This window comes from Leptonychotes weddellii, chromosome 3, assembly GCF_054177405.1.
Source record: "Leptonychotes weddellii isolate Sample4059 chromosome 3, ASM5417740v2, whole genome shotgun sequence".
Taxonomy (NCBI): Eukaryota; Metazoa; Chordata; class Mammalia; order Carnivora; family Phocidae; genus Leptonychotes; species Leptonychotes weddellii.
The window spans coordinates 57,295,409-57,319,779 of NC_138371.1; the positions used below are offsets into that span (position 1 = coordinate 57,295,409).

The following is a 24,371-nucleotide window of genomic DNA, read 5'->3' on the forward strand; positions in this document are numbered from 1 at the left end:
CCACTCCAGCAACCCTCAGTTTGTTTCCTGAGATTAAGAATTCCTCATATCAGGGCGCCCAGGTGGCTCAGATGGTTAGGTATCTGCCTTCGGCTCAGGACATGATCCCGGGGTCCTGGGATCAAGTCCTGCATCAGGCTCCCTGCTCCTTGGGGAGCCTGCTTCTCCCTCTGCCTCTGCCTCTCTCTCTGCGTCTCTCATGAATAAATAAATAAAATCTTTAAAAAAAAAAACTTAAAAAAAAAAAGAATTCCTCATATCAGTGAGGTCATATGATACATGTCTTTCTCTGATTGACTTAAGGAAATAAGACATTTTTAAAAATTTTGAGCAGGTTTCCCCTTCTCCCCTTCTCTTTCCATTTCCCTTACTATTATTGCCATTTTTTTATGGAGCAAGACAATTGTAGCATGTGGTCAAATCTGAGAGTGGAGAAAAGGGGCAGTAAACTTATTCTCCCCAAAAAATAGGATGTTAGTCAAAGGAATCACTGCTTGCCATCACAATAGACAAACTGCAACATGTCAACAAAGTAGCAGAGGTTGAATTATAAAAAAGTTTTATTTATTTATTTGAGAGAGAGCAGGAGGCAGAGAGGGGCAGAGGGCAGAGAAACCCCAGCAGACTCTGCGCTCAGCACAGAGCCCAATACAGGGCTAGATCCCACAACCCTGAGATCATGACCTGAGTTGAAACCAATAGTTGGATGCCCAACTGTCTGCACCACCCAGGCGCCCCAGTAACAGAGGTTGATTTAAAGTCTGATGAAGGTCATGCAGTTCTCCTCTGTCCTGTAAGTATGCCACCTGCAACACATAGTCTTCAAGGTTGCCAAGGCAGGAGAAGAGAGAAATGAAAGAGGCACACAGGTTCTTAATTTCCTGGGCATGGAAGTGATAGATCTTGCTTGTGCTTGTGGTCCTTTGGTTGAAACTGGTCACAAGGCCCCAATCTAACTTTGGGGAAGTGCATGGATGTTTAGTGAATACCAGTGGTTTCTACCACAATTTACTCTTACGTCACTAAAAATCCGTTTACACTTTCCTTCCCGTGCATAGAACACCCTGAACCTGTCCCCAGTGGACATGACTCATAGTTCCATTCAGTAACTGAAATCCAGGAGTTCTGGATGATAGGCTGCAGTCCTGTCAATTGAGATATGGTTCCTCTTGGTTTGAAGAAACATTAATAAACAAGTTTTATTTATGCCCCTCTCCCCCTAATAGATAGTGGTGGATCCGAGGAAGCATAATAGAAATAAAGATTCCCATTGGGCAAGGAAGAATGAGAGACTCATCACATTTACCAGTCTATAGCAGTTCTGGAGTACCAGTGGGCTTGGGTGTTTCTTGAGATATAGTTTTTGAATCGGCTTTATTTCTTTGCTTTGTTTTCCCCATGCACCTTTGTCTCAACTGATCATCGGTTACATTCAGGCCATCTAGAAAAATAGATGGGCAGTCATTTCATCCAACTCGGAGGTTTTACTGGTTATTTGTGTCTCAAAGCCTTCTAAATTTCAGAATCTTACTGTTTGGGATCTAAATGCAGTCAGCTTCTCCCACACATCAAATTTCTGGACTTTATTTCATTTCTGCTTATAAATCAATCGGCTCTTCCCTAAACTTTTCTCTGATTTTTATTTCCTTGCCAAACTCAGGTAATGGCAAACAATGCACACTACTAACATTCTGTTTTCTCACCTCTTTACCTAGATTGACAGGTTCAATAAGCAGGTGGTCAGCCTTCCAGTTTTTCCAAAGTTGACACTTTTACCAAATGCACAGAGCCCAATACAGGGAATACTTTGCCTTTGCATAATATGAGTCTCCATCTTTCCTGCCTCCAATATCCCTTTCCTCATTGCTTGCCTCCTGACTGTGAAGGCAGTGCCACATAATTTAGGTTTTTGTTACGGAAGTACCTTATATATATACTATTCAGGGTAACTCATACTACCTCTGCACCCAACAAATTTCAAACTCTCAGTGGTGGTATCTAATGAAGACTTACTTCTCACCCAAGTAAAGGCCAGTGCAGGTTGCCCAGCCCCTCCATCTTGTAGCTAGGCCACCTGAAACACATGGCTTCCAAGGTTGCCAAAGCAGGGAGACACATGAGCTTCAGTCCAGAAGTGACACACATCGCTTCCTACTCATAGCCCATTGGCCAGAACTAGTCACATGGTCCCAACGTAACTGCAAGGGAGACTGGGAAATGTAGGGAAGCACAGGCTTATTTGTGAGCAGTAACTATCCACCACAGAGGGAAGCATCTTGTTCCACAGAAGAGAAAGTGTTGACTTTGACTTTAACTTTTGTTCTTAAATTACAGGTTTAGCTTCAACCTCTAGACCTTGTACAGAAAATGAATTTAAGTGTAGCAATGGACATTGCATTTCACAGTATCTTGTATGCGATGATGTCGATGACTGTGGTGACCATTTTGATGAAACGGGTTGCAGTAAGTAAATATGTATTACTGTAGTTCATGTAGTAACTCAGGTTTATCTAATGAAAGCATGCAGTAACATCAAGTAGATGATAACCACATATTTCTCTTTAATTTATTTTGTGCTCTGAACTGCAGTCAAGCCTATAGCTACCCATTATTGAGCATTTACTCTGTATCAGATACTGTGCTAAACACTACATGGATTATCTCATTTTATCCTTGTAACAATCCTATGAGCTGGGTATTATTCTTTCTCTCAATTTTTTTATTTTTTATTTTTTTTTTAGGATTTTATTTATTTATTTATTTGACAGAGAGAGACACAGTGAGAGAGGGAACACAAGCAGGGGGAGCAGGAGAGGGAGAAGCAGGCTTCCCGCTGATCAGGGAGCCCGATGTGGGGCTCAATCACAGGACCCTGAGATCATGACCTGAGCCGAAGGCAGGTGCTTAACGACTGAGCCACCCAGGGGCCCCATCTGTCTCAATTTTTTAAAAATATTTATTTATATGAAAGAGAGAGAATGGGGGTGGGGAGGGGCAGAGGGAGAGGAAGAGAGAAACCCAATCAGACTCTTATGCTAGGTGCTCTAGGACGTGGGGCTCCACCTCATGACCCCGAGATCATGACCTGAACTGAAACCAAGAGTTGGACACTTAGCCGACTGACTGTGCCACCCAGGTGCCCCTCAAATATTTTTTAATGAGGAAACGAGCTTACTAGTGTGAAAAAACTGCATGTCTTTTTGCCATCAAGAACCTGAGTAAGGATTTGAACTCTGATCTACCTAACTCCAGAGCACCTCCTCCCAGTTAACTAGGTGCTTCCCATCACCTTAAAGCTATGTATTTTGTTTGATTAGTCTGCATATTTTTTCACCTTAAGCCAAATACAGTATCCTTTGGTACGTGGGGGAAAAACTTCTAAGGGGAGTTGATAAAGATGGGGATGTCACAGGGGACCACGGAAGGAACATTTTTAAAGTAGAGGGAGGACTTTGTGTAGGAAAGGGATGATGAACACAATCAAGGGGTGGTTCTTGTTCAATATTGTGATGGAAATATTGGAATGACATGTTAATAATAATTCACACCTTTTTAGTCCTTTAGAGCTCTTATGAAATCCTTGAACATACATTATCTAATTTGTCACTCAAGCAAACCCCATTGGGTTGCTGTTATTATGTCTATCTGTATAATAAATCTCAGAGAGCTTAAGGTCATACAGAATGGCAGAGGCAGAATTTGAATAGTCCCGTGACTCCAGATGAGGAGAGCTGGCCTCTAGTTTCCTCATTCACTAGCTGTGCCCCTTTGGGGCACAGCTGACCTCTCCAAGCCTCAGTTTCTTCATAGGAAAAAAAAATTATTCAAATTCTAGGAGCCTATGACTTAATCATTTTAGTTAGCTCCACACATTTTCAACTTCTTGGGCTTTAATCACTTTTTTCCTGAGGCATCCCAATGATTTCCTGGCAACTTTTCTCCTGTGTGAGTTAGAAAGGAGGGTAAATAATTGGTCATAAATGAATAGATTTGCCCTTTATTTCATACACTTTCCTAGTGCGGCTTGGAATTTTTGACAAAACAATGTGACTTAATTACATATTTTAAAAAGCATGAACATGACAGGATTTGCAAAACTGGGTGTTAGATTTTCTGAGTCTGGTGCTGAGACTGGTAAGTGAACTGTTCCAGGAGTTGGGAGTATTTTCTAGTTGGGCTTGGGTCAAACCTTAGTTCCTCTTTTAGTTGACATTTAAAAAGCTTACAATTGACCACAGTTCTTTTAATTCAAATGACATTTGATTAAAAGCAGGGTTTATTTAAAGAAAATAAGTAGCATAGATAGTAATTTAGGTACAGAAGCAGCATTTCTTTTAAGGTATTAAGTGAATGTATGATAGCGAATCAGTCTTACTGCTGAGGGTCAATAATCTGAGACATAGAATTCTTATTTATTTATTTGGTTTGTGGATTCCTTTTTTATTATTATTATAGAATTCTTATTTAAAATACCAGTTCTTGGGTGCTACTGATCTACTTGCCTTTCTTTTCTTTTCCCTTTCTCTTCTCCTTCTCCTATTTATTTTAAACAGGATCTCTGAGGTGTTCAGGGCATATGTTTCCTTTTTATTTATTTATTTTTAAAGATTTTATTTATTTATTTGACAGAGAAAGAGACAGTGAGAGAGGAACACAAGTAGGGGCAGTGGGGGAGGGGGAAGCAGACTTCATGCTGAGCGGGGAGCCTGATGTGGGGCTCAATTCCAGGACCCTGGGATCATGACCTAGACACTTAATGACTGAGCCATCCAGGTGCCCCTATATGTTTACTTTTTATATTTTAAAATCAGGGAAGGAAAGACATTAGTATTTTTAGAGTGTTAGATGTTTGGGTTGGAATATATCTGTTTTTTGTGGATTAAGATGGTGATTGTTACCAAGAAGTTGTAAGTTCCTCATATTTGTGGAAGAATCTTACAATGTTTCTGCTCTTGTTTGAAGGACTCTTGCTTCATAAGAGTATAACTCACTCAGGGGAGCACTTGGTCCAGAAATGTTTACCTCCTGGGACCTTTAGTTATGTTACAGATTTTAGAGCTGAGAGGAGATTACAGAGTCTAATTATACACATGAGATCCAAAGAGGTTATGTGATTGGCTTAAGGCTATCCAAATTAATAAAAACAGGTCACATTTATTAGTATTATAGAGGAGACATCACTACCAACCTTACAGAAATATAAAAGATAGTAAGGGAATACTATGAGAAACTTTATGTCAACAAATTAGACAACTTACGTGAAATGGCCAAATTCTTAGAAAGATAGAAAACAATGAAACTGACTCTAGAAGAAATAAAAAATTTGAATAGACTTATTTAGCAATGTGTAGTTCTTAAGAGCTAAACTGAGGCTTTCATGTATATAGCTTTGAAGTATGAACTCTAAGGGCAGCATTCCATTGAATGCTACTGTGCTTTATTTTGTAATTATTTTTCTTTTTTGAAACTCAATGTTTTTAGTCTATTCAAACCACAGATACTTAGTCATCATATTTTTAAGGGACCCTCATTTACTACTGTAGGGGACAGATAGATATAAATCTGTTTTCCTTTGGAAGAATTGAGCCAGGAGATACTACAGTCTCTTTGGCTAAAATATTCAGAAGCCTGTGATCAAGAGACATTTCATTTGAAACGCAGATAAAACTTAAATGCTTTATGGAGATAATCACCACCCTTCCCACGCCTTGGCCTCTATTATCACTCATTAGGTATGTTCATCTTTTGTCAGCTTCCTTGTAAGATCTAGGTTTGAGGGTAGATGGAGACTCAGGATAAAAGAAGCAAACTTGCAATAATAACAAAAATGAAAGCCAGATGGCTTTGACAGATATTGGCAGAGAGAAGAACTCAGGGCATTGATGAGCAATGAAGTGTGAGGATGGAGTCTGAGCTGTTAAGTCTGCCTGGGAGTATCTGGTCTCCAGAACAGCAGGGATAACAAGGGTCATTCAAATGAGCCCTATAAAAATGAACTATTGTTGAATTTTTTTTTTTTTTTTTTGCATTATGAAGCTATAAAACCCAGAAAATATATTAACAATCAAAAGTAAAAATCACTTGAATCCCATAACTAAAAGAGAACTAATCTTAAGTTTGGTGTACTTCATTGTCTTTTTTTTACACATATATGCAAAAATAATTTCTTAATATTAAAAGATCTAAACACATATTCTATATTTAGCATTCCTGTCTTTTCCTCCATTTTTGTTATATTTTCCATGTCAAAGTATCATTTGAAATCATGAATTTGAATGATTGCCTAGCAATCCATCATATAGATAATCATAACTTACTGATTGTAAGGTGCATGTTTATTTTCACATTAAACATCTCTGAAACAAGGATAATTCTTCAATTGATAACATGCCATAGTGTAAGTCCCAGAGTTTTTCTATTTTAGCATTACATAAAATGGTGCCTCAATGGTGTCTTTCTTAGATTTGATAAAACACAGTAAACCGTAATTGTTCAAGTTGTTTTCAAAATTTTATTTTCAACAATTTATAATCCTTAAACATAAATCATAGTGCACGTTTTTTATTATTTTTTGAGGAAAAATGTATTAACGTGGAATAACTGGATAACAGAGTATGAGTATTTTTAAAGTCATTGGTTCATACATGTTGTTGCAAAATTCCTTTCCATGTGTGCCACTTTATGGTTCTTATAGCAGTTGTATGACTAATAACTATATGCATTTTACTGTGCTCTGGCCAACACTTGATACATATGTGTACATATATCTCAACTGGTCTTCTTACAACTTTATAATTTTCTCCTATTTGTTATGTTGCTCTAAAATGTATCAGTGTTCTTTATTACACATGTAATAGGATGTATTATTGTAATATATGTATATTACATATATTACATATATTATATATATCTTAATTCATATATATATATATGCTGCATATGAAGCAGATGGTTCCATTTGTAAAGAGCCCCTGACTTATAGTTCTGGACTCCGGAAATGGATGCCCGGGGAAGCCTGGCAGTGCTGAGTATAACAGGAAGATTAACTCAAGGATCTAACATTATATGCAATTGTATAAATGGCATTCACCCCATTACCAGCTATCTGAATACAGAGGCCTTCAATCCTCTACACTTACAGAAAGGGGTTGTCTTGAGGTGTCCTATTAATAGGCTAAAGATAGGTTTATACCTTTCATTTGTAATGCTAAGATTGTTTTTCCAGATACAGGAAAAGAAAGATCATGTGCGGAGAATCTATGTGAACAAAATTGTACCCAGTTAAGTGAAGGAGGCTTTATCTGTTCCTGTAGACCCGGGTTCAAAGCCAGTATTTTGGACAGAAACTCCTGTGACGGTAAAGTATATTTCCTCCAATTCCCATTAGGTGATCCTCATACTCTTTAGGTTCTCCACTCATTCCCTTTTATTAAACCACTGTTTAATTCCCTTAATGGGGCTAAACTCTTGATTCTAGCTCATTAAACTACTTAAGTGCACCAATAATTATATTGTGAGAGGGTGATGATCAGTTCTGAATGAGAGAGTAAGCTCTACTTTCAAGATGTATATAACCAATGATAACAAATGTTAAGATTTTGCTTGTTAATTTCTTGGGTCATGAAACAAACAAACAAACAACACTTGGGGGTGCCAATTACCTTTTTTCCATGCTCTCTTGCCAGTCCCTAGGAGATGGGTAAGCAGGTAGTTCATCCTTAGTAATGTCTGCGGAATTGATAAGATTTATGAATTCTTCAGGAATGATGACTGCTTATTGTATCAGTGTGGGAGATGAAATTTTTAAGTTTAACTTTAAGAAAGTTTTACTTTCTTCATTAAAGTCCAACAACACGTATTTATTACACACTTACTTACGCCAGGCATAAGTGAGAGCTAAGGTATGGAGTTGGAAGGTAGCTTATTATCAAGATGGTAAGGATTGAGTATGATTTTCAGTGTCCTTCATTTATTTGAATTTGCTGTTTCTAACTCATGATGTGTCATACTCAGATGATTGAGACAGTTCTTTTGGAAGCTGAAGCTTAAGAACTCAATGAAGTAACCAAATGAATAAGTCCCTTTCCTGAAGCTAGTTAGGCCAAGGGAAGTGCTACCAAACAACACCAACACACAGCTGCTTTCCAAAAGTGAAAATTTTGTTCTGCTATTGCACAGAGTCACTCTGTTGCAGTTGAATCCTGTCTTTATTGCTTACTAGCTTTGGGACTTTGGGTTTAGTAATAGTCCATATTGCAGAGTCATTTTGGAGAATTAAATGAGGCATGAACATGAAAAGCATGTGAAACAATGTCTGAAGCTTAGGAAGTGCTCCACGAATGATGGCATCATTGCCTATCTTCATCTGCAGCCTTCTCAGTCTTCATTGCTTATGACTATGGATTTAAACAGAAGCAGGGCCTCGAAGGAATGGTTGGGAGCAGATGTTGGATATTTGCTTTTATTTTATCTGCAGACATCAATGAATGTGAAGAATTTGGGGTTTGTCCCCAGAACTGCCAGAATACCAAAGGAAGTTATGAGTGTTCCTGTGCCGAAGGCTTCAGGTCTGTGAGTGACCAGTATGGAAAACGATGTGCAGCTGATGGTATGATGGGTTCATGTTGGGATTAATCAGTTGACTTTCAGAGAAATAAATGCTAATGAGTACAGTATACCAGAAAGTAAACCTTAGACTCTCAGAGTCTTATTTTTAATTCACCAGCTACTTCTCTTCCAACACCCATCCAGGCTCTTCTGTCTCCTCCCCTGCCAGATTAAAACAGTAACTACAATCCCACAACAAATATGCAGGAATTAAAATAGGAGTCAGTATTATTTATTATTCTGGGCTTAGCCTCTTGTCCACCTTGATAAAACTTGAAAAAGTGGACAAGATGTCACCTTCCAGAATATTCAGACAGCAAAAGCTTGCCTATAGGGTGGTGGTCAACAGAAGGAAATAAATGAAGCCCTCCAGCTCCCACTCCAAGATCAAGGTCTGAGGCCCTATGAATCAAGATGGATCACAAAAAAGAGTCACATTCAGTCGGGGCAAATCAAGGACATTGTGTTGATAAATCTTTTTTATTGTTCATGGGCTGCTGATCACAGATAGAGTCTGGCTCATTTATAACTTCAGTCATTAGTTCTACATTTTAGGTTAATGTCGGTATCTGAGAGTCGGACCTGATAGAAAGCAGTAATAAGTACTAGATAGAAATGACAAAAGAGAAAAACTATGTGGCAGAAGTATTATATAGTCTAAATTTCCAGAGGTCTGATCTAAATAGGCATATCCCTGTCAAGGGGTATAGGTCTTTACCAGTCTTACAGATTTGAAGTTTGTACTAGAGTTTAAAGAACTTGATAAAGAAATAACATTTTACTTTGCAAATTAAGGGTAAGATGGCTGCTCAATTTCTTCATACACATTGGGCTTTTAAAGTATGCATCTGACTAGCATACTTAAATATTTTTACCCCCCAAAAATTTTTGACAGTGAAAACTAGGGTAAAGGCATTTGAGCAGTTGGTCTGGTAATTAGGCAGCAAATTAAAAACTATTTAAGTCTTTTAACTAAGGAGATGACAAATAAATGCTCATAGTCATATAAAACACAATGTCAAGACAGAGGAAATATATAACGTGAACTTTCGAAAGTTACTTAAATGAGATTCGATTGACATTATGCAAGTAAATTAAATTTTAAAAATTTTAGACAGTGCATCTCGGGATGAGTCACCATAGAAATAGCTGCTTTGGGTAAGAACAAGAACAAGCTGTTTTTGTCATTAGCTAGAAGATAAATTGAGTCATGGAGCTGATTACCTGCTAAAAGAATCATAAAATCTGTCAGTAAAGAGTAAGGAATGAAGACATCCTGGTAAACTTTATTAGCACTATACATACTGTATTTCTTCTGTGAGATTGTCTGCAATCTTGTCTGTTTTATTGTCAGTGAATAAGGAAAAAAATCAGTGGAAAAGAGGACACTATCTCGGGGTCTCAGTCTTGTCTTGTTCTCAACCATTACCCACAGAGAACAAAGAATAAAGAGCTGATAACATCCCTAACAGAAATACTAGCTTTCCACTAGTTGGATAGTAGTTAGTTCTATTGATTAGCAGAGGTAGTCAGATTCCTATAAAAACTTAGGTTTTTTTAAAGGTGGGAGGATACTTGCTATTTTCTATCTACTTTATTTAAAAAAGAGTTCAGATAGAATTCAAACAGATAAAGCAGGCCTTGTCTTTTTTACAGGTAGCCCTCCTTTGTTGCTACTGCCTGAAAACGTGCGAATTCGAAAATACAATCTCTCGTCTGAGAAGTTCTCAGATTATCTTGAAGGCGAGGAACGTATTCAGGCTCTTGATTATGACTGGGATCCCGAAGGCTTAGGTCTCAGTGAGTATGAACTTTGGCATCTGTCATTAATATTAATTGAATTAATGGAATTAAAAGGTGTTAAGCTTTGGGGAATCTGTTTTTTAATGAGTGAATTTTGTTGCATGAGTGGAGGATAGAGCTTCTCCTATCCAGCATGCTCTGGACACCTTAGCCTGGCCATGTGTCCCAGCAAAACTTCCTCAGCTTTTAGCCAAACCTTCACCCATCTCTGGGGATTATCCTTTTAGGACCACCTCATATTCCTTTGTTTAATATCTCTTTGTCTCTGCTCATGCAGGGATTGTTCTTCCCTATCTCTGTACCCTTCAAACTTTCTACTCAAACATCGAAGACCCAGTTCAAATGTCATCTCCTCTGACGTTTTCTGTAATCCTTCTTGGGCACAGTTCCATAATTACTCACTCGTGAGCCTATAGGGTTTTACACATGCTTTTACTAAAGCACTTGTTAACACTGAGTTATAGCTATCCACATAATTTTCTCCCTGCACCTTAACCATGAACTCTTCGGAGACAGGATTGAATCTAATTCAACTCCGCATGCCTACCATCTGACCCAACATCTGACCCAGCATCTGACCCAACAGTGTATGTGATGGTTGCTTTAGAAATTTAGTTCAATGAATGAAAATATGAAAAATGTTTATTGTTGAGTCTCTCATGGCTCTGGCGGTGGGTGGGAGATGGTAATGGGTCAGGAATGTGAAAACTCATCTTCTTCTATGCCTGCTTCGCTCATCTCTTAAGCTTTATAACTTTAAATCATTGTAACAATTCTCTGGTTCTCCATTTCTTATCTGTAAAATAAGAACGGTAATCTTGTCTGCCTGGCTCCCTCTGAGAGTTCTTTGAAGATAAGATGAGATAACAGATATGAAAATGCTTTGCAAACTATCAATCACTATGCTATATAAGATTTATTATGGCTGTGTTTTCACACTTAGGTGACACAATAAACTTTTCAAGAATTGCAAACACCTAGGAAAGAATATGCCTTGAAAGTTGCAGTCTTCCTATGCTTTTTAAGATGCTTGCTGTCCACTGTCCTTCAGTCTATACACAAAATAGGACTTCTCATCTACATAGCTCCTTTACTGCAAGTTATTGAATAGCCTGCCCCTGGTTTATCTATACACTTCATTTTGGAAACTAGAACTTGATCCTAATGAGAGTAAATAGGTACTTGGCTGAAATATATTTTAGTAAGTTACCTTGAAATAGAGACAACCAAGTCAGTATCAATAAGCTATCAGCTGAAGTATTTGTAGCTAGTAGCTCAAGTATGATGTCTTGAGGTTTGATCAGATCAGTGTAATTGAATTATTAGTCTTATAGGAACAATGAGGAAGTAGAGATGTCAATAAATGAACAGTAGTTCACCTGATTAGACCCCAGTTCCTCCCTTACCTGATGTTCTTCACGTGAAACTCAACTGTGTGTCTTGCCTTGCAGGTGTCGTATATTATACTGTGCTAGGGCATGGCTCTGATTTTGGTGCTATCAAACGTGCCTACATCCCCAACTTTGAATCTAGTACTAATAATCTCGTGTCACAAGTTAACCTGAACCTGAAATACATAATGCAACCAGATGGATTAGCAGTGGACTGGGTTGGAAGGTAAGTTTAGCTACATTCCCCTCTTGTCTATTCTTTTTTCCTGGCCAGACCTCCCTACTGCTTGCCATGGCGCATGAGTTAAGCTGGTCCAGATAAGGGTAGCACTCAGCACTGGTGCAGCTGGGTGATGCCTGGGCTTGCCCTGTCTAGCCCCCACAACCATCTCTGCTTATCCCGAGATGTCATATAAACATTATCATTTCCTATAGTCTTATGTATGCCATGAAAAAGTTTGGGAAAGCACCGAGGTCAAGATTTTATATTATATCTAGGAGAGCATTCTTGCCAACAGAGTTTTGGATTCCCACATTAGAACTTCAGTATGGCAGCACTATTCATTTTGTGAAGAAATGGAACAGCCTCTCCATCCTACCAGCAAGGCAGTTGAGATGAAACATTTTTCTCTCTGGTGATTACTTTGAGGAGCAGCAATCCACATCTTGTGTTTTCAGCAGGCTGTATTGTCTGAACAGATTGGAAATTTGACTTTCCTGTGTAGTCTTTGGTGTGAGTTAATAGTGGTGTCAGCTTTGTTCTGCTCTTTTAGATTTTCTAGAACCCCAGGGACCAGAGCCAGACATTTTGTGTGATCCCTAAATATGAACCTTAAGTAGGTTTATTATCAGGGAGATGTATGAGATGCAAACTGATGTGGAAAATTTATAAGCTCCTTCTTCAAGGAGGAGCCTTGCATTGGGAGTGACATTTATGGGAAAGTGATTACGTTAGGCTCAGAGCTCAAACATTCATCGAATTCCCCATGTCCTTGAAAATGAATGAATAATGAAAAAATGTTAGAGAGGGAAGGCTTGGGGGCTTGTTGCCCTCTGGAAGAATGGAGAGTCATTTGCAGCATAAATCAATTTTCACCTTTTAACAAACTTGTCTGGCACTCCTGGAAGACTTGAACATCTCCGAAGAAGTTAATTAGGTCCCCGCTGTGCCCACAGGCTATCGGGACACTCACGTCAGCATTTTCTGTCAGGAATCAAGGCCTTGGAGAGTCAGTGACTTGAAACTCTAGACTAGCACTTCCTTCTGAAAACCCACCAGGCGATTCATGTTGGAAGTTTTACTTCTTTCTCAGCCTTCACAAACAGGAAGAATCTGATGGAAATTTCTGCTCATAAGGGACAGAGACCTGCCGGATAGTGGAATAGGGCAGGATGGCCTTGCTGGATTTGTTACTTTGGAAAGGCTATTTCCACTCATCCTTGGAGCTGATGCTGGATTGCTGTTGATAGCAGCAGCGCTCTTGGCTGAGCAGAAGCAGACTCGCAGGGCGTTCGGAATTAAAGGGCCAGCTAAACAGTGCCTTAGGACTTACCTGGAAGCGCATGTCTCGTGGCAATGCCGGCTGTGAGGTCCACCATCCTCACTGATCCCGGCTGATCAGGCAGGAGTCCCCCTCTACTCCTTACTCTTGCCCTCGTAACTTTCCAAAGACCCTTGGTGGAAGAGATCGGGGCATTCCTGAGAGAGGGAGACTCTGCTCTGATCCCTGGCATCTAAGTAGTTGTCTTGTTGGCCCCAGCTGCCAAACTGAAGGCTCTCATCTTCAAACCCGTTCCCCCGAAGTGACCGATGGAGGCTTTTTTAGATGTTTAACCTTGTCCCTTTAAATTCAGGCATATTTACTGGTCAGATGCCAAGAGTAAGCGGATCCAAGTGGCTAAACTTGATGGGAGGTACAGAAAGTGGCTGATTTCCACTGGCCTGGATCAACCAGCTGCAGTGGTTGTGAATCCCAAACTAGGGTGAGTACTTGAAGGAGTCTTTCACGTTCTAGATATTTTCCAGTGGATTGTCAAAAATTTATATCTTAATTGTTTTTTCCTAATTGTATTGAAATTGTCCTTGGACTATTTGTAGTGACATCTGTGACTAATTTAAAGAATTATAGTATGCCCTAAAGATCATTTAGGACCATCCAAGCTTCATACCGATACTGCATAAGGCGAAGGCCTCTGGCCACATTTTTTCCATAGCCCAGTTTGTCTAAAATCCACACGTTAAGGGTTGGTCTCTACATGATGAGTGGTTTAGACTAGAGGCTTCAAAGTGGTGGCTGGTCGGCTCAATATGGCCTACAGACATACTGGACTTGAACTAAACAGAGCTTTAAGGTTTTTAAAACTTAGTTACTAACATTAAAAAAAAATTTAAGCTATATTTTTGGCTTGAAAAATCAGAACAACTGATAACACTAGGTAGATATGCCTTTCTTTTCTTTTTTTGGAGAGAGTATGGGAGAGGGAGAAGGAGAGGGAGAGGTTTCATGCCCAGCGTGGAGCCTGATGTGGGACTCAATCTCACAACCCTGGAGACCATGACCTGAGCCAAAGTCTATAGTGGGACTTGTAACCGACTGAGCCACCCGGGTGTCCCAGTAGGGATGCCTTTCTTGATGCAGTACTGCTTGGAACTTCTAGACAGGGCTTTGCTCTCACCATCACTTGATGTTGGTAACTGCTGTGCTCCACTCATTTATCTTGCCTGCCAGGTCCTTTCCAGGTATTGCCATCCGTGGTCTGTGCAATTCTTCTATAATTATTAATTGGATGCAAAATAATCCATTTTAAAATTGGAATCCTTATTTTATTCTCTGATACATCTCAAACACAGGACAGTGCTGCTAAAGTGTCTGAATATATATACTCGAACAGGGCTGGGCAATTTCTATGGAGGAAGTTTTCAGGAAGGATAGACCACAGATGCACTGGCTCTTCCTTTTCTCACCCTGTCTTCTAAAGTGAAGTGTAAAAACAGGCTCACTTAGCACCCAGACCTCCATGACAAACAATTGATTTCCCTGCTGGAAGTTCATGCTCTGCTTCAGTGGAGAAGCCTCACTAGATGATAGGTTAAAAAGAAAACCTTCTGTTACAGGCTTATGTACTGGACTGACTGGGGCAGAGAACCTAAAATCGAGTCTGCCTGGATGGATGGACAGCATCGGGAAACCCTGGTTCAAGAGGACCTTGGTTGGCCAACAGGCCTTGCTATTGATTATTTGAACGATGACCGGATCTACTGGAGTGACTTCAAGGAGAACAATATTGAAACTATAAAACATGATGGGACTGATAGGAGAATCGTTGCAAATGCAGGTTAGAAATGGGTTAGATTTTAATGTGTTATATAATCAAGAAATATATTTCTAGTGTCTACCCATTTTCTCCAGGAGGAACCTGATCTTAGGTTGATACAGTTTCTTAGATACCACTCCCTCCAATCCCCAACTGCTGGTTTAAACGCAAATGAATCCATTAGCAATAATTAAGGGTTTTTTTCCCTTTTAACATAATTTTTAAAAGGTGCTCTTAGCAACAGATACTGAAATAACTGAGTTTCCTGTTAAGTTGGCCTGATAGAGTGGCATTTCATGTGTACCAGTGGAAATCCATGTCTAACCGCTTCTAGGCCCATTTGTTTTTATTATGCTCAGTTGTTTATTATGTACAACTGGAAACGTCTAGAAGGAGAGAAACACTTTGTTTTCTTATCCAGATTTCTGCAGAATTGCAACAGTCCAGTACCTACTAGCTTTATGTGATAAGTGGTGTCTTAAGTTCAAAGAAAAAAAAATAGAATCTCTGCCATCCAGATTGTCCAAAAATGAAATTAAATCAGCAACTTGAAAGTGAGGAGGTTCTCTATAATTGCCATCAACCAGTAGACATTAATCTAGTTTAATGTCTGTCATCTTGATCTCCCAACATAGCACACTTCTGTGGTCACGTGTACAGAACGTCTGCCTGATGTTGTATTAGGGATTAATTCAAGCATAATGACATCTGATATAAAAGAGGGGTAGGGTATTTTCTATTCATAACCTTGTTTTGTTTTGGTTTTCCTCTGTGGGTAAGCAGCAATGAACCCGTATAGTCTGGACATCTTTGAAGGCCAGTTTTACTGGATATCTAAGGATAAGGGAGAAGTATGGAAGCAAGATAAATTTGGGCAAGACGAGAAAGAGAAAATGCTGATGGTGAACCCATGGCTTACTCAAGTTCGAATCTTCCATCAACATAGATATGATCGGTCAGGTAACACCAGCCTTGGAATAAAATGTTCCTTATTATCTGGAAAACTTATTTCAAATTAATGGCTATATTGTTGGAAAGTGGTAGTGGATTATTATAGTCTGATCTCTTGGTACATGAAAGATGTGTGTGTGTTTTAACCATTTTGACCAAAGAAAGATAAAATTGGAGGTCAAATGTAATTAGGTACATCACCAGCAGATACGAAGTAAAAATATTTCAGTCTTCATTGGAGTTACAGGTATATACTTCTAGGCCACAGAATCTGGCAGGCATCAAACCCCTGCTAGGTGTCAGGTGGGTTACAACGGGTTTCCTGGATATGGTCAGTGTCACACCCTCTTGCAATTCCAAGGCTAGGCTAGTCAGCTTATCCTGAGCTATGTGAGCCTCAGTTTAAAATTGTCAGTCATATGCATTTCTACCCCCACCCCTCTTTCCCATTTTCTTTGTTGTGGGTCCTGCTTCATCAGGTTAGCTGTCTTCTAATTCACCTTCACCATTGAATGGATAAGGTGAAAGGGAAGGGAAATTCTTTTTTTTTTTTTTAAGATTTATTTATTTGAGAGACAGTGGAGAGAGAGAGAGAGAGCACGAGAGGGGGGAGAGTCAGAGGGAGAAGCAGACTCCCTGCTGAGCAGGGAGCCCCACTCCAGCCTTGATCCCGGGAGTCTGGGATCATGACCCAAGCTGAAGGCAGACATTTAACCGACTGAGCCACCCAGGCACCCTGGAAGGAAAATTCTTGAAGTGAGGAAAGGAAATCGACTTTTATTAAGCTCTATACGTCAGGTTCTCTCTTCAAGTGTTAACTCTGATAGATGGTTACTTCAATTAATCTCCAAAACTGTGTAAAGAGGTTTTATTTTCATCTCACATATAAGGAACCCCACTGATACAATAGCTCTTATGTCCTCCATGTTCCTTGTGCTGGGCAGTTTTAAAGACAGGAGGGGAGAGCACAGTACACATGGTGAGCCCCGTCTCTGGCGTTTGTAGAGAAGGCTACCTAGGAGTTAGAGGAAAATCTGGAGTCAGCTGGTCCCCCTTAAGAGAGTGCTGATTACTGTGTAGGCCAGAGACCTAGTCCAGCTGTGCCAGGTTTGCATTTACTCCGGACCAATAGTGCTCACATTTGAGCATGTATCAGAATCATCTAGAGAGCTTGTTGGGCCCCACCTGAGGGGTTTCTGATTTAATATGCCTGAGGTGGCCTAAAAATTTGCATTTGTAGTAAGTTCCCAGCTGATGGTGATGTTGCTGGTTAAGGAACCACATTTTAAAAGTCCTGCTCCTGGCCCTACTCAAGTGTGGGCTGTGGACCGGTAGCACTTGTATCTTATCAGAGTTGGTGAGAAATGCAAGACTCTCAGGCCTCACCCAGCCTTTTTGAATCAGATTCCCTAGGTGATTTGTATTACATTCAACTTTGAAGAGTTCTGCTCTAGAGAGCTGAAGAAATGGGCAGATTTTGAGTGAGACTTTGGAATAGGGTTTATTATTTTATAACCATGCCATGTCTGTGGTTACATATTGGATGACAGAGAATCAGGATCACAGAAGGTTAGTCTGAGAAGGAATTTAGAGATCATCTGTGCCTTGGAGAAATCATAATATGGGTTAAGGTAGAGGTCAGAAGACTCCAGAATTACTTGAGAACCTTTTAACGGTAACACTTGTGTTGGATCCTAGACCAATTTCTGTGACGGGGCGTCAATAGTTGTGAATAGCTCCCAGGTGATTCTGATACTCACAGCTTTAAATTCCCTTGTCTTGCAAGTAGGAAAACCGAAGTCCAGAAGAGAGTCTTCCTATGAGGGTGGGGTGGAAATCCTATCTAATGTATGATCTGGACACATTATGATCTATGGTAATGACAAATCTTGACATGATAGGGTCTTACTGGTCTCCTGAACAATCTCAGATTGCTTTCCACTGATTAGTTTTTGAGGTCACGCAGTGGACTAGACACCTACCTTCCACACCTGCCAGGGCAGGGGAGGAGCTAAGTAACCGCCAGTAGGATATGTGAGTGGTACAGGAGTAGAATGGAGGGACTGGGCCACTTTGGTGGAGCGGCACGGGAGATGTAGTGTAAATGAGGTGAGTCGCCAGGTGGCATGTGGCCTAGCGGTGCTGGGACACTGCCTGGGCTCTGCTGTCACCTGGTAGGGCCACAACTCAGTATCTGTGGTTGGCGGTCTCATTTCCTCCTCAGACCCTAACCGCTGTTGTCATGTGCTTTCCAGTGCCCAACCGCTGTAAAGATGTCTGCAGTCACCTCTGCCTCCTGAGACCGGGGGGATACAGCTGTGCCTGCCCCCAAGGCTCCACCTTCATCGCAGGGAGCAGCACCGATTGTAACGCAGGTAGGGCCACCGCCTGGGCAGCCCCGGGGGCCTGGGAATACTCCCTACCAGCGGTTCACCTTCTACAGGAGCCTGAAAAATCCCCATGTGCTGTGTCCTTTGCAGGATAGAGTGGGGGTGGCTCGAAGGAGGGATGAGAGAGCGGGCAATATGAACAGAGCTGAGTGGGACTTAGGGAGCCAAACAGAACTGGTGTTCCAATGATTGCTGAGAATGATTTGCGAGGATCTATATAGATCCAGTACCCCCAAATCTATGGCTGTGTTGTTTTGTAAAGATACCTGGAAGAGTGGGTTTTCTAGAAGGCCTCTACCATATCCTTTCTCTACCCCATACTGGATGTCTGTTGCTCCAGAACCCATTCGGCCTTAACTGCAGTTTCTCCAGTGGGGAACTAGGTTCCTGAAGTGGGGGGCCTTAATCCAGTACAGATGGGAGGGCAAGAGGAGGCTCACTGTTTTCCTCACATGCTCATTTAAAAGTTTTGACAAGTGAAAATGGGCCACATTTTAAAAGTACCTTACATTGTTGGGAGATGGAGGCCAGAATAAGGAAGCAGTGGTTTAGTTCTCATCCCAAATGCTGTGGATGATCTATGCCTGGCAAGACCTTTCTTCAGTGACCATTAATTTAAGGAGTGTATAAACCATGGGTGTCCACTAGTGACCCTAACTAGTGTCCAGTTCTTAATATGCACATTTAAAAAATCATCCTGCAGTTCACTAGTGGCCCATTTTGTGGCTCACATCCTTGTTCTTATGTTTTAAGGACCCATTTTATGGCTCCCATCCCTCAGTTTTAGCTGATGGGGATATGCTTAACCACCTTTGGCCACCAGGGGGGGGTAAGTGGTTAAACAAGGCACCACTTTTGACTCTTCCCAGCCAAGCTGAAAAGTTGGCAGGTTTAGAGAATGAACTCAGGGAGAGAAAACTGCTTCCCCTGCTTCCCTTCCCCTATCCCCATTCTCTTCCCAAGGCTACTGGAGAAATACTGGCAAGATTACAATATTTAGCAATATTTTGAACCAAACAACGATTTCAGGCTTTTGACATTTGTTCTGTACTGTAGACAGATGGTTGTGACATTTATTACAATTTCACACCCAGGAATAGTGTTGTCCAAGTTGTCACCTCGTCTGCTACTTTCCTCATTTACATTTTTTTCCAAGTGCATTATAGTAAGATTCTTCTTTAAAGGAACTTAAACCAAGTGCGCTAGTGGTGGTAGTCATTCCATACGAGGTCTTGGTTTGGTATATTAATTAGTTAATTTGATACAATTGAGTACCTACTGTGCTCGGACCTAAGTGCTGCAGATAACGGAAATGAACAAAACAGATCCTTTGCTCTTGTTGAGTTTATATTCTAATAGCACAGTAAATAGAGCTCCCCCCACCAATATATAATGTCCAGTGGTAAAAGCAAAAGGAGAAAACTAAAGCAGGGTAAGAGGGATGAGGGTGGGGTGGGAGTCGGGTTGCCTTTAGCTAGAGTTCCGGGAAGGCCTCTCTGATAAAGTGAACTCTGAGTAGAGATTCAGATGGAGGGACTGAGCCAGGACGGCATCTGAACTGCTTAAATAAGCACACATGTGATAAATACTCACTGAGCATCTTCTAGGTATGAGACATGGGAACACTAACAACCCCATCAGGCACATCTAGGGAGTACGTGGGGGCTGAGCTGGGGCGGGGGCCCAGAGCAAGGGCAGTTTTGGAGGACTTAAAAAATAGGGTATCTCTACCCAGCTGTCTATCAGGCATCTATGCATCTGCATTATGTGCCTGTCAGTTGATCGATGGGTCCCTGATGCTTTGGAGCCTTCAGCTGAAGTTTAGAGGTGTGCCCAGATTGAACTCTTGTGTTTAACTGGGCTTGCAGAGGAGAATTCTGAAAACTTCAAATGAGAATGAGAATGTCCTAAGAGATTCCTTTACCATAAGTTTCTTTTAAACGTTATTGTATGTTCTGGAGTGTAGCATCTCTCCACTGTTTGGGGAGAAAAATGCTATAAACGGCCTCTTTCCTTCCACCAAATGTGTGTTACTTCCCCAAACCTTATTATCGAGAAGGAAATTCATCTGACTTGAGTGGAAGGTAACCTTTTGATAAGGAGACTAATTAGCCGCCCCTCTCCCATCCGGTCCCCACTCTGACCCTGGGCCTGAAGCAAGATTTGCATGGTTTGGGCGCTCTGCTGAGTGTGGCTGACTAACACATGCATGGCTTTCCCTTTCTGCAGCCATCGAAAGTCCTATCAACATGCCCCCCCCATGCAGGTGTATGTACGGAGGAAATTGCTATTTTGATGAGAATGACCTCCCCAAATGCAAGTAAGTCTGAATGTTGAGGTCCAAGCTGTAGGCCTATCTCTTCTGGGGGAATTTGAGACAAAGTAGCCAGAAAAACAAGTACAGGAACCTTGCCAGTTCGCTAATTTTCACATCTTAACCAGCTTCTCCAACTGTACTGTGCATAAGAATCATCTGGATCAAATGCCCATCTCCTTCACAGGGATTCTGCATTTCCAACACCCCCCCACCCCAGGAGATACCACAGGATTGTGGGCCAACTCTAACTAACAAGGGGTTAGAGAAGTGACAACCCCATTTTTCTACTCACCTAGTGGTGTTAATGATGCTATGATTGTGGGAGACCAGCTCTTAGCAGTGCTACTGCTTCAGCCCAAGCACTCGTGATGAGCAGAGACTGGGCCAAAGATTGGGAATAAAGGGAATTATGGAGAAAGCTCTAACATGGAGCAAGATAAATGGAGGTCTCTGAAAGTACTTAATGAATACGTGTCAGAGGAAAGAACACAATCATGGCTTCCAGGTTTATTCTTTTTTTTTTTTTTTTTAATATTTATTTATTTGACAGAGAGCGAGAGAGGGAACACAAGCGGGGGGAGTGGCAGAGGGAGAAGCAGGCTTCCCGCGGAGCAGGGAGCCCGATGCGGGGCTTGATCCCACATGACCTGAGCCGAAGGCAGACGCTTAATGACTGAGCCACCCAGGCGCCCCCCCAGTTTTATTCTTGAAGGGAGAATTCCGTAAAGTCATGGAGACACCACGAGGTTTATTTGATGACCTGTAGGTGTCATGGTCACACCACTGAAAGTGAATTTCAAAGTCAGATTGCCATTTTTCTGCTCATCACCCCTTGGCAGAGTAAACAAAAGTCATGCAGGACACATTGACTGTTCTACACGTAATTTGCTCAGTCAAACCTCTCTCTACCTGAAGATGTGCTTGTAAAGAGCTATGGAAGCCTAGGGAGGCCACAGCTTGTGAGCAGTTCTTCTTTTACTTCCAGGTGTCCCAGTGGCTACATGGGAAAATACTGTGAAATAGGGCTTTCAAAAGGCGTCCCTCCAGGAACAAGTAAGTTTTAAGACCACGAGCAACCCGGAAAGGCCGCACAGCTCCTACGTTGAATGCTGTTTATATTCTGTTTAACTCAGTCTCCGAAGAATGATTGGTTCTGCCCCCAGCTTCCACCCTGAAGTCTTCCGGTTCCTTTCCCTTTCCGTCTGCTCATACGGCCCCTTCTTCTTCCCTCTTTGATGGCAGCAGTAGCTGTGCTCTTGACAGTCATCCTGATCATCATCGTTGGAGCTTTGGCAGCGTTAGGATTTTTCCACTACAGGAGAACTGGCTCCCTTTTGCCTTCTCTGCCCAAGCTACCAAGGTCAGCTTCATTATGGGGAATAGTGATTTTAGAAGCCTGGGTGATGGGACCATGTGAATAATTTAGGTGTTGTTTTTTAAGTTAAAAAAGCACAGCATGCGGCTTACCTTTTCTTCAGAAACAGAAAGTAGTGAACTTAAAGCTGTCATTTCAAATCACACTTCTTAATCAAATGCTTCTTTGAAGCCTGGGTGCAGAGCACATTTTATAGTTTAAATGGTTGTGCCCACTGATGGGCCTTCAGGTCCGACTGGAGCACAGTCTGTGGGATGGACCAGACTCTATTCCTGCAAGTGCCAAGTTGGCTCTCTCTTAGAGCTCCAGCATTCAGGAATGTGCTTTAACACTTCTACGTAGGTGAGGCAACTTCCTACCATATTTGAGGTGTAAATTCAGAGTGGGAATCCAGCCCTTCATTTAAGGAAGAGTTCACAATATGGAGGAGAGGGTACTATTGCAAAAGGTTGTTTAAAAAATTGCACATTGTTTCAATTACTTTTCAGCTTAAGCAGTCTAGTTAAATCCTCTGAAAATGGAAATGGGGTGACCTTCAGATCGGGAGCGGATGTTAACATGGATATTGGAGTATCTGGTTTTGGGCCCGAGTCTGTTATTGACCGCTCAATGGTGATGGTGAGTGGGGTTGTAAATGATGGTTTGAAGGTTGCCATTTTTACTGTTTTATAAAAGAAACACTTTTTTTTTAACCTAGAAAAAAAAAATGAAACAGTATGCCTCTCAAAATAATCTTTACAGAATTAGGAAGCATTAAGTTTGTTGCAGAAAGGTCTCTAAAAATATTAGTAATAAAATTGAACTCTACCCCTGCTCTAAGTCACAGTTGAATCCTAAACGGGGTTAAGTTTAATGGGAATCTTAAACGTCTTAAGTTTTTTGGGAGAGGGGAGAAAGAGAGTATGTTTTTATTTGGTGACTCTTTGTATGTGAAAGGAAGAATGGGAAATATGTTTCCTAGTCTCATATATTTCCCCACCAATGTAAAATATTGACAGAATAAGCAGTGATTTTAGAGTCAGTGGTTGGTTCAAATCACAGTTCTGCTGCCTTCTAAGGATGTAATGGTAGGCACGAGCTTGATCACTCTGACCCTCACTGTCCCCATCTGTAAAATGGGTACAGTAATACCTCTTGTGAGGACCAAATGGCTACTTTATGAGTGGACTAGTACAGTCTCTATAATCAGTACTGGAAAATCATTTTCAGTGTTCTGCCTTTCCCCCAAATCTTTCATGTTTGCCCCTGCATAAAAGTACAATATTATCCATTCTTTCCTCTTTCCCGTCTCCCTCTTCTCCTCTTTGCTCTTCTTCCATCACCCACTCTTTTCTCTGTTGTGCAAAGCCAATCCCCAAGTGAATTATTTGTATTAAGGAGCCAAAGACAACGTGGATATAGGGAGAGTGTTTCTGTTTTCTTGATCTGCTAAATGAGTGCATTTGTTAACTTTGTGTAATGGGTTGCCTCTCCTGCCTTTTTTTTTTGGTAAGTTCTTTTTGGGTAAATTTGGCATAGTACCTGGTATTTCTCCAGGTATGAGGAGGGCACCTTCCTTTGTGTATAAACCAGATATATATATTTTTTTCTCCCTCAGAGTGAAAACTTTGCCATGGAGATGGGGAAGCAGCCCATAATATTTGAAAACCCGATGTATGCATCGAGGGACAGTGATGTCAAAGTGGTTCAGCCAGCCCAGGTGAGAAATCAGCCCTTTCTTTTAGGTGCTGCTGCTGTTGGATCTTGTTCTATTGAATAATAACCTCTTAGGGTTCTCCCAACTTACCCTCGAGTGGAAGGAAACACCGTGTTCCATTCTTCAGCTTGGCTATATGCAGTCACAGGAATGACCCAAGGATATGACACCAACTTGTTGCATAGTTGCCAGGGTTTAGCAACCCTTCTTGGGGTGCTGACCAAGAGCCTTTTCATTCTGAGTGGTCAAAGCAAGAATTAGGAGTCCATTCAGGGGCTTGGCAATCGGTGCCTGGCACGCACAGCTCTCTGTAAATATTTGTGAAATGAACAAGTGAATGATTGTCAGGTCATTATGTAGAGATTTTTGGGACTGGATATACACTCTGGGTTCTTACTGGTATCACAAGGGTGTTATTTGAGGTGACCTTCCTATGCTTGCCTTCCCCATACTTTTCTGAAAAGTACAAAAGTCTCTAGAATTGATAGGCAGATCTCTGTTTACTTCGGTGCAGCCCTATTAAGAG

General features: G+C 41.1%; 1 protein-coding gene across 1 annotated transcript in view; it reads left to right on the forward strand.

Moving 5' to 3' along the window:
* The window catches only part of LRP2 (LDL receptor related protein 2), a 199,144-nt gene that overhangs the window by 168,698 nt on the left and 6,075 nt on the right, over positions 1–24,371 (forward strand). The window contains exons 63-76 of the mRNA XM_081814243.1: positions 2,335–2,463; positions 7,226–7,357; positions 8,477–8,608; positions 10,264–10,407; positions 11,862–12,027; positions 13,656–13,784; positions 14,917–15,137; positions 15,900–16,076; positions 18,323–18,442; positions 20,687–20,777; positions 21,760–21,827; positions 22,017–22,134; positions 22,638–22,767; positions 23,747–23,848. Of these exons, the coding sequence (XP_081670369.1) occupies positions 2,335–2,463; positions 7,226–7,357; positions 8,477–8,608; positions 10,264–10,407; positions 11,862–12,027; positions 13,656–13,784; positions 14,917–15,137; positions 15,900–16,076; positions 18,323–18,442; positions 20,687–20,777; positions 21,760–21,827; positions 22,017–22,134; positions 22,638–22,767; positions 23,747–23,848 (1,859 nt within the window). The remainder of the gene's footprint in view (positions 1–2,334; positions 2,464–7,225; positions 7,358–8,476; positions 8,609–10,263; positions 10,408–11,861; positions 12,028–13,655; positions 13,785–14,916; positions 15,138–15,899; positions 16,077–18,322; positions 18,443–20,686; positions 20,778–21,759; positions 21,828–22,016; positions 22,135–22,637; positions 22,768–23,746; positions 23,849–24,371) is intronic.